Consider the following 13,998-nt stretch of genomic DNA (forward strand, 5'->3'; position numbering starts at 1 on the left):
ACATCCTGTTGAGATCTGTTTTGTTATTGAATATATCTTGGTTTCGACCACAGAGATTTATTACCCCATTGTAATCTGTACAGTTTTTTGGTTCAGACAAATCTTCGTTTAATCAGATACAACCCTTTTCCCTTAATCATTTATATTGTTTTAAGGTCTGGGTAAATCTTGGTTTGAGTCACAGCGATGTATTGCCCCTCGTTTTCTATATTATTTCTTGGTATCACTTTCAGTAGCTGTGTGGTTTTCTGTCCAAGAGAAATATTGCTAACTGGGAATCTTTATTGATTGCATTTCGGTCTGGAGAAATCTTGTTTATGTCACAGAGGAGTATTGAGGGCACAAGAGTACACATTGTCTGAAATCTCACTCACATTGGATAGGTGTTAATGTCACTGTCTCTTGTGTTGCAACACACTCCTTTGTTAAGGATGAGAACCCTTACCCACCCTTAGGTGGCATGCTTTATCATAGGGTTCCTACTCACACCACTCACCGAGGTTCGTGTGGGCTACAACTCCCATGAATTTGGAGTGAAAACTCTATGTGAACTGTAGGTGTGGTTGAGTAATGCAGATGCATTGGAGCAGGTGTGTGACATAAAACTACATCTTGTGGGGGACTAACACAATGCTTTATTTTGTGTCCATTAACGGATAGAATAAATATAAGAGTAGTGGAAGTTCAACCCAATAATGCTAAAGAGGTCAACTTGTTTCTGCAAATTTAAGGACCCTACAAGTGAGGGATGAGGCGTTCTTCAGGACCCTTGAGCGGAGTCACTCAGCCATTAAATGAAGGACGAAGTAGATGAATTATCTATATGTTAAAATAATTTTAAAAAATGGATACAACCAGTGTTCCACAATATATGTGACTGTGTTCACCATAGCCGTAACCCACATTTGTCGAGTGTTAGGCCTCAGCAAGAACTATCTCGGGCAGCCCAGCACAGGGACTCGACCTGGCAGTCCTGTGCTGGTCTGCCTGTCACTACTTAAGTTTCATTCACTTGTATTTCAGCGTTAATGCTTTTCTGCATTAAGCTTTCAATGTCTTTAGGTTTAATCGATTTGTTATTTAGGTACTTTTTCTCCTTTCCTTTTCTCCTTGGCTTTGTGCAGTGCCCTGCTGAATCCTTGGTGCTATCTTATCACTTTTTAAAACTTGTAATTGAATAATCAAAAACATTCAAAAAACTCATTCATTGCCTTTTAAGTCAGTAGCTTGTGACTAACGGAACCATGTTTCCCAATTTTCTCACCCACCACCTCTCCCTCTCCTCCTCTCACTCTCTTCTCATCCTCTACCTTCTCTCCCTCTGTATGTATGTATGTATTTATGTGTGTGTGTGTGTTTGCTATATATGTATGTGTATAAAATGTGTGTGTATTATATATATATTTGTGTGTGTGTGTGTGTGTGTGTGTGTGTGTGTGTATATATGTATTTATATTGTTTCTTGCCCTCTCTTTGTACGGTGTCCCTCTTATGTTCCCTTCGCTCTTTTCTTCTTTTTTTATTTTCTTCTGTAACTCACTTTTCTTATCTTTCTCTCTCTCACTCTCTCTTCTCTTTTTTCCCACACACATACCCTCTGTTTGGTTCTATCTCCCCCTCCCACTGTTCTCTCTCTCTTGTCCCTCTACAGGCACAACATACCTGGTTGGTTTTCGCGCTACCACCGCAAGCATCACTTTGCGAACCCGTACAAGATGGAGCTGTTCGGCAGCACAGTATTAAAGTAAGAACACAATCTATGGTTCGTAATGAATCAGTAAAAAATTAAGGAACTTTCTTGAGCTATTTGTTGCATTCTCAACATTCCAGTGGATTTCTTTGCTTTAGTCTCGTCCTTTATATTCCAGAAAGAACATAATGGTAGCAGGGAAGGTAAGCGAGCAAACGGTGTCTGCGAAGTGTCAACCCAGGTTTTTAGTGCTTGGTACAAAACCTTCATCGGGACAAGCAACCTCTAGCAACAAATTGTTTTTGAACAATAGATAAGGCTCCTCAACAGACTATAAAGACGTGCTGAGGCGACTCCCATTTCACCATAGGGTGCACTTGCTGTGCCAGTGAGGTTGGGAATTGGACACTTGTACCCAGTCTCACTTGTCTTATACAAAGGATCTTTGCTAGTTTTTCTCAGTGTAGCCTGCTGCTCATTGGACTTCCTACTGCTGGATTTGATGCCTGTGTTTGATTTTATTGCTGCAAGTGAGGCATGTTAGTCATGTGGACTTGAAATCTTATGATAGAGGTTTTCCAGTGGGACTTTGGGATGCGAGGAATTCAGGGAGATTTCACAAATTGTGCTGTTAGTTGTTTGAAACTCCTCAACGCTGAAATGTTTCTATTGTATTGCGAAAGTGAGTTGAGGTGACTTACTCTTAATTGCCAGACAGTTCGGTGATTGATGTTTATTAGGTAAAGGCTGAAGTACTAGATTAGAGTCCTGGAGGGAGATGAGAGATTGCTTTGCAAGGACTGTGGTGGCAGTACAGGTGGGAGCATTCTATATTTTATGTACTAGGCCCTCAGTACATAGGGCCTAGTACCTTGATTGAAGTAAACCTTTGCATGTTCTTGGAGCAGTCTGTAGTAAGTACCATGACCATGTATTTGTAGATAAGGGGCGAGTTCTAGGGATGGGTCCAGGAATGAGGAATGAGAGGGTGGTATATCACAGCCGCACCGAGTGAGCTGTTTGGGGTGATTATGCAGAAGAAGACTATGCGCTCTGAGATAGGGATAGCAGGTCAGAGAGCTCTCTACATGTTAGATTAACTGTGTGGGCTGGAGCCACTTCACACCATTTCTTAGCCTGGTTACAGTAGTCAAGTTTTGATAGATTAGAAATTCACTTGAAACTACATCATCAGATATAGAACTGTAAAAATAAATCACTTTCTGCCATCAATGGACTTCAAGTCATATTTTCCCTTTCAAAAGGTCAGATGATTTGTTGCTTAATTTTTGTGCTGGGCCATGGGATTTGAGCTCATCTAGACTAAATAGTTGAACGTTTTTTAAATGGAATCCTCATCTGGATGATAATGATGATGTCTTATTTGCTGTAAATATGCTCATGGATTGGTCGTGCACAGTAGTTCAGGAGTAGGAATAGCCAGGTTTGTCTAATGACATTCTATATTGCTGCTGTGTGATTTCATCCAGAAGGTAATACTGGGAGAGAAACCAACATTGTGTGGAATAAATAGCTACTGAACTTTTTCTTAACCCCTTGACTGCTGGGGTGTATGTGTTCTTCTGAGCCAGTCATTTTCTACAGTGTTTGCTCAGACCTTGTACAAAGATTGGAGGGGCACCTTCTTTGACATTTGTGCTGTGTTTCTATAGCGTATAAATAAACATCCTAAGGGCACACTGGGTACACATTTTTATGACTTGTAGGAAGCTTTTCATTCATTCAAATGGGATAGTGCCCGTACCTCAGAAGAAGATCAAAAGACTTGCCGGAGGAGGAAGCATTTCGTTTTATGCATTTGCTTCTTCAAGATGTCAGACTTTAGTGTGAAGCCTGGGGTTTTTCCTGGGGGTGCTCGGGGAGGTAGAGTGGTAGATTCAAAACACTATGTCTGAACATTTATTGTAAACTCTCTACAGTGTAAGAAGAGAAATTCTCATTTCTCTGGGGTTATTGTTAGAAAGATTGACTAGGTCCAATATTGATTTCCTGAAAGAGACTATTGAATAGATTGCGGTGACCCTGGTAAGTCTTGACTTCTAGTGCAGCTCTGACACCACCCAGCTGTTCCATGTAGTAAAGGAAAAGGAAGGAGCTATGGCTTTGGTGGACTCAATTTGGACAAAATGTGATCTTCTTGATGGAAATGAAGGAGCCCTCTAGCGGGAAAGATGAAGGTATATTACTCCACAATAATACTTGAAGTATTATTGGAATCATACAATTTATCACCACATGTTCCAAACGTATTATTCCATCCAATCACTTCCTTGAATGTTGCTATACATCAATATTTTATTTGTGAATGCTTGTATTAAATCAAATTACACAACCTTAAATCAAAGACATATCGTTCTCATTTAAATAACAATAAGTAGAAGGGCCAAACCATCATTCCAGTTGGATAAGTCATGAGGTAGTCCACTTTCTGTACTTAGTACCCGTTGCCTAACATTTATATACTGAACATCTAATGCAATTAGGCTGGTAATCCTTGCATCAATCTTCCTTTTCCACCCCTGATGTAGAGCCTTCTTGAGTAATAGTCGACCTGTTTTAGCCAATCAATTTCTGGCCTATACAGGGCTGAACGAGGGAGTGTGCCCGCTTATTTTAAAGAATAATAAAATAAATAAGCCCACATCAGTATGAATCATTATAATAAATGTTTTACAAATACATTTGCATATAAACAAACTTCTAGTAACATAAAGGATTAAAGTGGTGCATAGCGTAAAAAAACTAAATGTTAGACAAGATGCTGTTGGAAACCATATATGTATAAAGACCTTTCTCCCCATGCAGCATGCTGTACGCTTGTTATCATTAGCATCTGTCCGAGCTACCAATGGCACCTCGTCTCCATTTATGCACGAACAGATGACTCCGGAAGTAATAAAATGACTTCCTGTTTCCCGCCAAGCGTGGCAATGTCGCTGCCAAGTTGGAATATTGTCCAGCGGGGACGGTCTACTGGCCATCTTAGATTGGGGGCCAAGGAGCTTGGTTAGGAGGACGGCAAGTTGCTAACCCACGCCTATCACCGGAGCAACAAGGAGCTCCGGCTATCCCGGTCAGTTCCTTAACGTTGTTCTAGGGTTCTACTGAATTCCCCAGTACACGTCAACTAGGGCATTTCTACAGTTCCTGGCAATTTATGCTAAATTACTGAATACCAGGCTGTAGTGCACGAATTTCACTTATTTTTTTTCGGTCCTGATGAAGTGCCAATTGACCAGTTAGGGGCAAGACCAGGCACGAAACATGTCGACCTTCTACACAAAGATTGCCCCCTAGGAACATTATTTCCCACACAGGGGCACACGCTTGATTTTTAATTAGGCCAGAGCTACCTTTTTATTGAAATTGATTTAAGAGGACTGCTCTACACCTATTTTAATTATTTTCACCTCTCTATACACTACCCAGCCCCAACACCCGCACGCACCTCACAGCTTCTTCTTCAAAAGATCCCCGACAAAGAGCCCCGGTTCCGGGAGTCCATCAGGCATTGCAGCGCCGACCTGACGAGGGGCAAAAGCCCTATGATGAAGCATGACACCTCTCGGGGTGTGTGAGGGCAACTTGAAGGAAGACCTGTCTTCCCCCGTGTTCACACAGAAACTGCATACACTCTCTAAATCTCATCTTAGATTGGACCCTTTCATCTGTGTACCAATGATCCATATCTCAAAACCTATGTAACGGGAGAAGTATTTCACCGTTGGCTCACTACAGCATGGCCCATGGACAACCGAAGAATGCCAAAGTCTGTGCGGGTGCCCACAAATCGCATCATTCGGTATTCGTATCAAAAGGGCTGATCACGACAGTCCCAAAAAGGTAGTGGAAACATATTCATATGTAGATATTGCTGGAGTCTACAATGTGGCTTAGTCTGTAGTGAACAAGGGTCAAGTTTTCAGCTGCATCTCTTGTATGGAAATCCATCTAAATCTTTCATCGTATCTGGTTGCGTGGTCTATATTAAAAACCTTGTCAAGAAGTACATATCTATACTCACAGCATGTTGAATCAAAGTTTATATCAAACAAAACACATCAAAAAAAGTTACTTAAACATATCAAAAAAAGTTATTGTGAACAAAAGATATAAAGAATATGTTTAGATATACATAGTAATGAATACATAAAACACATTTTAAATATCAAGGGTGCATGGCCAAGATGTCTGACGAGATGGATGTGTGGTAAGTGAGCTCCTCTCCCTTGTAAAGGCATCCTGTACCATTGTGGACACTCCTTTGGCTTACTGTTCTAGAGAGGCACTTGTTGCCTCTCTGCCCCCACGATCATGCCCAAGTGCTCCTACGTGGCGAGACAAGTGCTGAGTAGAGAGGAGCAGCCACTTGGGGAGTTGAGACCTGGGCATGTCCTCTGACACGAGCCCGCACTACATTTGTTTGCCGCTAACGGGGATTGCGGCGTGGGGGATAGCTTCTGGAGCATCATCAATTGAGTATGCGGGCACCGTGAGAGGGCCTACGCTGTGCGTGCCCACCAAACTCCATCGCTAAGAAACAATTGATGAGCTCAGAGGCTTCATGAAGAGTGATGGCTGGACGTGGACTCCGGACCAGAGGTGAGGACGTCTGGGGAGGGGGTTCTCTCTCCTTCACCCCGTGCTGTGGGGCCCCCTGATCATACGTCGATCCTCTTCGGGTCAGCTGCGGTGCTGCAGAGGGACTGCTGCGGCGATCACTGCGAGCGCTAGTGGGAGTAGTGTCAGGGCCTACCAGCCCCTTTGAACGCTGTGCTGACCTCCCCTAACTCCCGCTCCTTGAGGTCCATCGGATGCTGCTTCGATGCAGCAAGGTGAGCTCCTCCTAAGCAGTGGCCATGCTGAGGGGGCTCATTCATCGCAAGGGCCCCCCCTACCTTCTCTCCTGCTCTTCTCAGCAGCACCCCGGACACTGCAGTAACAGTGGCCCTGCAGGAACAGGCTCAGATATCCTGGTAGGTGCGTTCATACACCAGTTGACAACAGAGACTCGCACTCATGGAGCAGATCGCTTTATTAAAGGTAGGTCTTCCCTCTGCATATCAAGTGATTCATGCCGGTTGGGGTCAAGACCCAAGGACACTGCCTGGCTTCCCTGTTGCTGAGACTATCCGCATACCCCTGGGTGCAGCCTGTATCGGGAAGTAACACAAACCAGCACCGAACTATAAGGACCCGGGATCCTGGCTCAGTTGTTTTTGGGGACACACTTGTAGTAATCACCTGGTGCAGCAGGTGGTGATCTTCAGGTAAGAGGGGACTGCCCTCTGACTGATGGCGGTACCTGAGGATACTTTGACCGGGGAGCGCATTTGACCTGTGCCCTTTGAGGCACTGGGGCTAGTCTGATGCCCTGCCTTTGTTCACATGGTAAGTCCTTGGTGTTGGGTCGCACTCCTGGGAAAACAGTTCTCCCCGCTCTGCTGCTGCCTGAAGCTGGGTCCTTTCCTCTTGGCGGGACTCAACTGTTTGTACCTGAGAGATCGTACATCTCACATCCCAGCACTCAACCTCCAGGGGTGCGTCAAAGGGAACCCCCTGACCAAAATGAGGTGAAAATGGTCAAACAACAAAGCCCTAAGTGGGGTTTCAAACAGAGTGGGGGATTATGTTGCCTGCGCAGAATGTGGAACATTCGAGAGAGTTGCCCCGGAGGTGCCAGCTGGAGCAGCCGCCTTGAGCAGATTGGATGAGCTATTGGAGGCCATCAGGAATGTCAAGGTCTCACTGAACCTTAAGGTGCATGCTCTCACGATGGAGATGAGTCTCCTGCGGGCGGATCAAGCTAAACTGAGAGGCCAACTGGACCCGAATGACACTACCCTTGCAGACCTGCGTCCTTCCGTGTCTGATGTACAGAAGTAGCATTGCTATGTGCCCGTGCAAATGATGCAAAAGGCAGGTCGAGGCTCAATATTATTAGTTTAGTAAGCTGCCATAGGGAGCAGAGGGTACTAATATGGATCTCTTCTTGGCGTTCTGGCTGCTTCACACTGTCCTTGACGGACGACGATCCACATTCTTCTTGGTGGAACTAGCACATAGAGTGCCAGGGAGTTGGGGTTGCAGTTCATGTTTTTGTTATAAGTTCTTTGGTTCCTTTTTTCTGTGGTCGAATGCTGGTGGGCTGCGCAGATAGGGTAGGAGGGTGGGTGGGAAGTGGGGTGCGGGAAGAGAGAGTGTCTCACTATCTAGTAAATGATGCTGTGAATTGCTCATTCTCCCCCTGTCTATAACTTCTTGTCTTAGAATGAACTTGGGATGCCTAAGCGGCGCCATCAGGTATGTTCTTACCTTTGGCGCAGACATATACATGTGGCCTATCTTCAGGAAACACACATGACATCACTGGAGTTGCAGCACGCAGTGACGCTGGAGGGGTCAGATAGTGGGCACCCCTCATTCAGCATATGCTAGGGGGGTATTATTATAGATGGCACCCGCAGTCCCCCTTGTGATGGTTTGCCAAAGAGTGGACCCGGTAGGGCGATGTTTGTTAATTGAGGACCACCTGGAAGGTGCGCCTCATTCCCTCCTTCCCACACTGCTACATGATCTTCAGGCTCTGAGACTTGGGGGTCCCCTTAATTGCCTGCATGATATCCACGTAGACCGGTCTACAGGGTACGCAGGCAGACAGAGTTGCCTGTCTATTAGCAAATTGGCTGACCGATAGTAGTTTGCAGGATATTTGGTGCTCCTTATACCCCCCTTGAGCGAGAATACTTGCATTTCTCGCCGCTCCATCAACTCCACACGAGATTTGACCTACTCTTGCGTAATCCCGGGTTAACTCCCTTTATTCGGACGGTGGAACACTGGGCAGAACACTGTCAGATCATTGCCCCTTTCTGGTCACCTTGCACAGGGGTAGCGGTCGGACTCCTATGCCTGCCCATGCACTGCAGGACACTGTTCCGGGAGACGATAGCCACACAATTTTTTATTTTTATTTTCTTTTTTCTTTTCTTTTTTTCTCAAAAACCTTTATTGCTTCTTTGAAAGGTGACCTCCATCCAGTAGCCTACAACCCGGAGGCCGGCGGCAGTGAGACTTTAAGGATAAAACACAGAATTGCAAGATTAACACAGCCGTTTAGCTGACAACCCTGGGATCCGGCGGCGGAATGTACGTTTTAATTTGTACATCATTCAGTTTATGTTCAAGTTGAAGGATAACATACTATTCCCCCCAAGTATGAACTATGGTGCCCTAACTTCTACCCCCTACCCCTGCCTAATCCTTCTTCTTCCTTATACGTTCCCACCTTACGTAAACTTCTGACATACCTTGGTAGAACTAACAAATCCCCCCCCTCCCAGTCCAGCAAACACACAACCCCCCCGTATTAACGGCTATCCAAGCATCTATCCACACTCAAGTCTAATCTAACCAATAGTCATCTGCTGCCTAACTAAGCACCCCTATCCTCATGCGTGACCGAGTGCAACGTGTGTCGAGCCTCTCACCTGCCTAATTGTCCCTGAGCGTCAGTGGCGTTCCGCCATCCTCCCGCACCCCTACTCCCTCAACACTACCCCCCCTGCTGTGTGCCCCCTACCTCCCCTGGTCTCTCCTGATGCCTTTTTTCCGTCCTAAGTTTGGTAAATAGTCATCTTCTGTTATAATTGATGCGACTGACTGCGGTCTCTCGTCATTCAGTCCCTCCTCCTCAGTGGCCCCTGTATCCCCTGCCCTTAGATGAGTTTGGTATAGCCCCCAAAAGTTCTTCGGTCGACTTGTCGGAGGCATCAGCTCACTGTAATGCTCGGATTGCGTGCAGAAGTACAGCAAGTCGCGCGCCCATCGCTTAGCTGTCGGAAGTGGGCCCCTCATCCAGCAACACGCCACCACGCGCCTAGCTATTAGCATCCCCAAGTCAGCGAGTCATCCCACTGCCACCGGTAGGCCTCTGGAGTGGCCAAGGATCGCTAGCGCTGGGTCTGGGGTCAGCTCAAGGTCCAGGATCTCGTTTACTGACGTGAAGATCCTGTCCCAGTGTTGCAGTACCCCAGGGCATTGCCACGCAAGATGCATAAACTCTGCAACCGGCTCGTGGTATCGTTCACATTCAGCCGATTGTCTGAGACCGTATCTGTAAAGTCTCTCGGGGTGTAGTGCACTCTTTGGAGAAACTTGAAATGTACCAGTCTGTGTCTACCATTTAGCGATAGCTTCTTAGGGCTAATACAGCAATACCGCCACATATCGTCGTCGATTGTGACCTGTAGGTCTCTTTGCCAGGCCGTTCTGGCTTTCATAAGCTGGTGCTCTCGATGTGATATTGCCGTTTTGTACAGGTTCGTTATTAACTTACGGGGTGTCTCTGTTTTGACAATGTATGTGAGTTCTGGAACCTCTAGTGGCTCAGCCAAGTCTGGCCCCAGCAGGTCCAAGAGGGCACTACGCACCCTATTATATTGGAAACGGATCAGCAATGAGGCGCCTCCTCCCTCTGCCGCTATCTGATCCCAAGTCTTGACTGTGCCTTCCAAGAATAGGTCTCCCGCCGCTCGGATGCCCAATTTGTGTAATGCTTGCACCACTCCTCTCTCCCTAACTGGCGGTAGCCAAAGAGGCCACTCCAGAGGCATGCTCGGCGAGTACAGCAAAGCGCCACTCTGAGCCTGCAAGAGGGAGTGCCAGGCATGATTCGTAGCAGTAATAGAGTCCAAAATGCCCGTCCATCGATCCACTGGTCTGAAAATCATGGCTGGGAGAGATAGTGGGTCAGCGAAAAATCGCTCCATTCGCACATGGGGGATGCTCGTGTCTCCATGTAACCAAGTGTGCAGATGGGCGGCCTGCGCCACCCTGCAGTAGAGCTCAAAATCTGGAGCTCCAGGTCCACCCATATTGTACGGTAGAGTAAGGACAGTCCACTTCACTCTAGGTTGCTTGCCTGCCCACGCTAGCTTAATCATAAGCTGTGTCGTGGTCTGGAAGAAGGCTTTCGATAGCACCATCGGAATGGCGCTGAACAGGAAGAGGAATCTGGGCAGTATTACCATTTTCATGATGGCCATATGTCCCATAAGGGATAGCGGTAGTCTGCACCGTGCTTCTACGTCGTCTTCCAGCTAGCTGTAAGCCACCCCATAGTTTTCTCTGAGCAGTGTTTCTGAGTCCGGATGCAACCGGACTCCTAAATATCTAACCGGATCCACGGTCCATTGCAGCAGGAATTCCATTTCGAACCTGCTGGTCCCCGGGGTTAGGGGAGAGGCCACTGACTTTGACCAGTTGACTCTCAGGCCAGAGAGCGTTCCAAAACGGACTACCTCTCTAAGCATAGACGACAAGTTATGCTCTGGGTCTCTAACATACAGCAGGGTGTCATCTGCCTACGTCGAGACAACTATTTTATATGTTGGTAAACTTACCCCCTCATTACTGTGATATTTCCGCAGTGCGCAGGCGAGCGGCTCAGCCACTAGTGTGTATAGTAAGGGGGATAATGGACAGCCCTGTCTAGTTTCTCTGCAATTTGGGAAAGGGTTCGGTTCGAGGCATGTGGGCTGCTGAATTCATATCTGTGCATAGATCGCCGCCTAGTGTTGGGTCCGGATGATTGCACATTGTTGTCCTGGAAGAGTCTTCGAAGTATCACGAGATAGGTGGCTCCTCCCCTGGACTACAGTGCGCATGGGCATCGACTCCATCCCCAGATTGTTTTTTTCCGCCATTGGGTTTGGATGTGTTTCGGTTCCCTCTGTCGGAATCGATAGTTGTTTAACTTTCTTTACTTGAAACCAAAAGGTCTTTAGGACTCGCGTCGGTATTGTTTATCGTTCGGGTTGGTTATTCATCGGCTCCGAACACCTGCTGTCCTTCCGCGTTCTATCGGCGCGGACGGGCCTATACGACGCTCCAGACTACTTCATCATGGAACGAAGTCCATTTAAGAGGTGCCCAGTGTGTGCCTCAAAGTACCCGCACATCGATGTGCACCCAGTGTGCAACAAGTGCTTGTCACCGGACCACGACGAGGCCAAGTGTATGGCCTGTTCCAAGTTCCGGTCGAAGAAGACTCTCAAGCTACGACGGGCCGCTAGACTGCAGGCCCAGAGTTCGGCACCCCCTCCGGCGAACATCTTCGAGGAGGATGTTGAAGACGACACCATCCAAAATGTCTCGGACTCTAACCCGGCGTCAGAGGTCGAGGAAAGCTACGACGCGGAAGATGAGGAGTTCGAGGAAGTCGTCGACGAGGTAGGGGACGACGACGGGGCCATTGCCACCGTAGAGGATAGCTCGGAGGAGGAGCTTCCTCACACTGACTCCGGGGCCAGCCACCATTATGAGGCCCAGGTCGAGGGATCGCCTTCGGGCCTTACCCAAGACCTCGATACCCGTCCCACGGCTCCGCCTTCCGGCCCGGCCACGGACATTGGTGCAGCACCGCTACAGGTGCAGAAACTGAAAGTGAAACCGTCGGTATCGACGCCACCAGTATCGAAACCGAAAGGGCAAGTCGCACTGGTTGGATCTAAGGCTTCGGAGGCCTCGGCGCAGAAGAAATCCAAGATGGCCGTCGAGCTCAAGAGCCACGCCAAAATGGCCGATCCGAAGGCTGCGGTGTCGAAGGCGAAGGCGCCCGACGCGGCTGCGTCGGCGCCGAAGTTGGTCGACGCTCTCAAAAGTCGCGTCGACGCCAAAAAGGTCGATGACCATAAGAAGGCCCCGAAGAAGTGCCAGGACGACCCCAAGTCTCTGGCTGCACCGCTTCCGGTTGACAAGGCGAAGGGGGGAGCTGCGTCGGCTCCGAAGACTGCGGTCTTGGTCGCCGACCCTAATCCGGAGGACTCTCTCGAGCCGGTCCGTCCCTCTGCTTCGTTTACCAAGAAGGTCACGGAGTCCCTTCAGCGAATTCGGGAGGGTGCTGCGGAGGTCGAGCCAAAGAAGACTGTGTCGCCCAAGCCTCTGCAGAAACCGGCGAAGACGCTGATTCTTTTCACGCTCCCACCTAGGACGGCGCCGAAGGCTTTCACTGCGAAACCTGGGTGCCCTTAAAGTTAACTTCGACGCCGAAGGCATCGTCGGTGGTTCCAAACCCACGACACCAGCCACTGGCGGAGGAGGAGCGTCGAGAGGTGGCCATCGACGCCAACACAGGCAAGCTGTCTCTCCTTAAACGGAAGATCACGCCGGAGCCAGCGTTGGAGCACTTCCACATCCCACTTAAAAAGAAGTTGGACTCTGCGGGTACATCTGCCCCTCTGGAGCCTGTATCTCCGCAAGGTCAGGAACTCTCACCCACTCATTCCAATGCTGGGGAGGGTGATGGAGAAGACGAGGATGAGTATGCTTATCCAGTTTACTCGGACTCAGAGGATGTCACTGAGCCATGGTCTGCTGGGGGAGACCCTGGGGACCCCCATTCGGGACACGAGCCACAACTTTTTGCTGCAAAAATTTCCCCGACAGAAGACTCTGCGGCCTTCAACGCTCTAATTGAAAGGGCTGCATCCAATCATGACGTCGACCTCCATGCAGACCCAGTGGATGTCGATTTTCTTTTTGACACTTTCTCAGTGGCTGAAAAAACTGTCAAGACACTGCCAATGCTCAAGGGAGTGTTAAAGCATGCGCCAGAGGTTTTCAAGGAGCCCACCCGGGCAAGAGTCATTAATCCTCGTATTGACAAAAAGTACAAGGCAGCGCCCACTGATCCGACGTACATCAAAGGACAGTTGCCGCTAGACTCTCTGGTTGTCTCCAACGCACGTAAACGAGCCAACTCACAGACCACGGGTGATGCTCCTCCCCCAGACAAGGAATCAAAGGTGTTTGAGGCATCAGGGAAACGTATTGCTGCGCAGGCAGCCAATATATGGCGCATACCCAACACGCAGGCGCTACTTGCATGCTACGACAGGGCACACTATGACACTCTAGAGACCCTTCTACAGCACTTACCAGATCAGTACAAGGAGACTGCTGAAATGTTGATTCAGGAGGGAAAACTTATCACTAATGCCTCAATTAAGTGTGCTCTAGATGTAGCTGATACCGCCTCACGCGCAGTAAACACTAGCGTTCTACTGCGCCGACATGCATGGCTCAGAATCTCAGGCTTTAAACCGGACATTCAGACTACCATCCTGAACCAAACTGTCAATCCTGGCCACCTGTTTGGGCCAGAAGTGGATGCCACCCTCGAAAAGATGAAAAAAGACACTGACACTGCTAAATCTATGGGTGCCCTGCAGTCCCAGCAGTTTCGGGGTGGTTCCTTTCGCCGCTCCAATAACAGAGGCACCTCG

The 13,998-nt window shown here is 48.1% G+C and overlaps 1 protein-coding gene across 1 annotated transcript in view; it reads left to right on the top strand.

Annotated features, from left to right (window-relative positions):
* LOC147684635 (hexosaminidase D-like) overlaps window positions 1-13,998 on the top strand; it is a 242,608-nt gene that overhangs the window by 211,997 nt on the left and 16,613 nt on the right. Inside the window, exon 13 of the mRNA XM_086940480.1 lies at window positions 1,652-1,744. Coding sequence (XP_086796606.1) covers window positions 1,652-1,744 — 93 coding nt within the window. The remainder of the gene's footprint in view (window positions 1-1,651; window positions 1,745-13,998) is intronic.

Source organism: Lissotriton vulgaris, chromosome 10, assembly GCF_964263255.1.
Source record: "Lissotriton vulgaris chromosome 10, aLisVul1.2, whole genome shotgun sequence".
Classification (NCBI taxonomy): Eukaryota; Metazoa; Chordata; class Amphibia; order Caudata; family Salamandridae; genus Lissotriton; species Lissotriton vulgaris.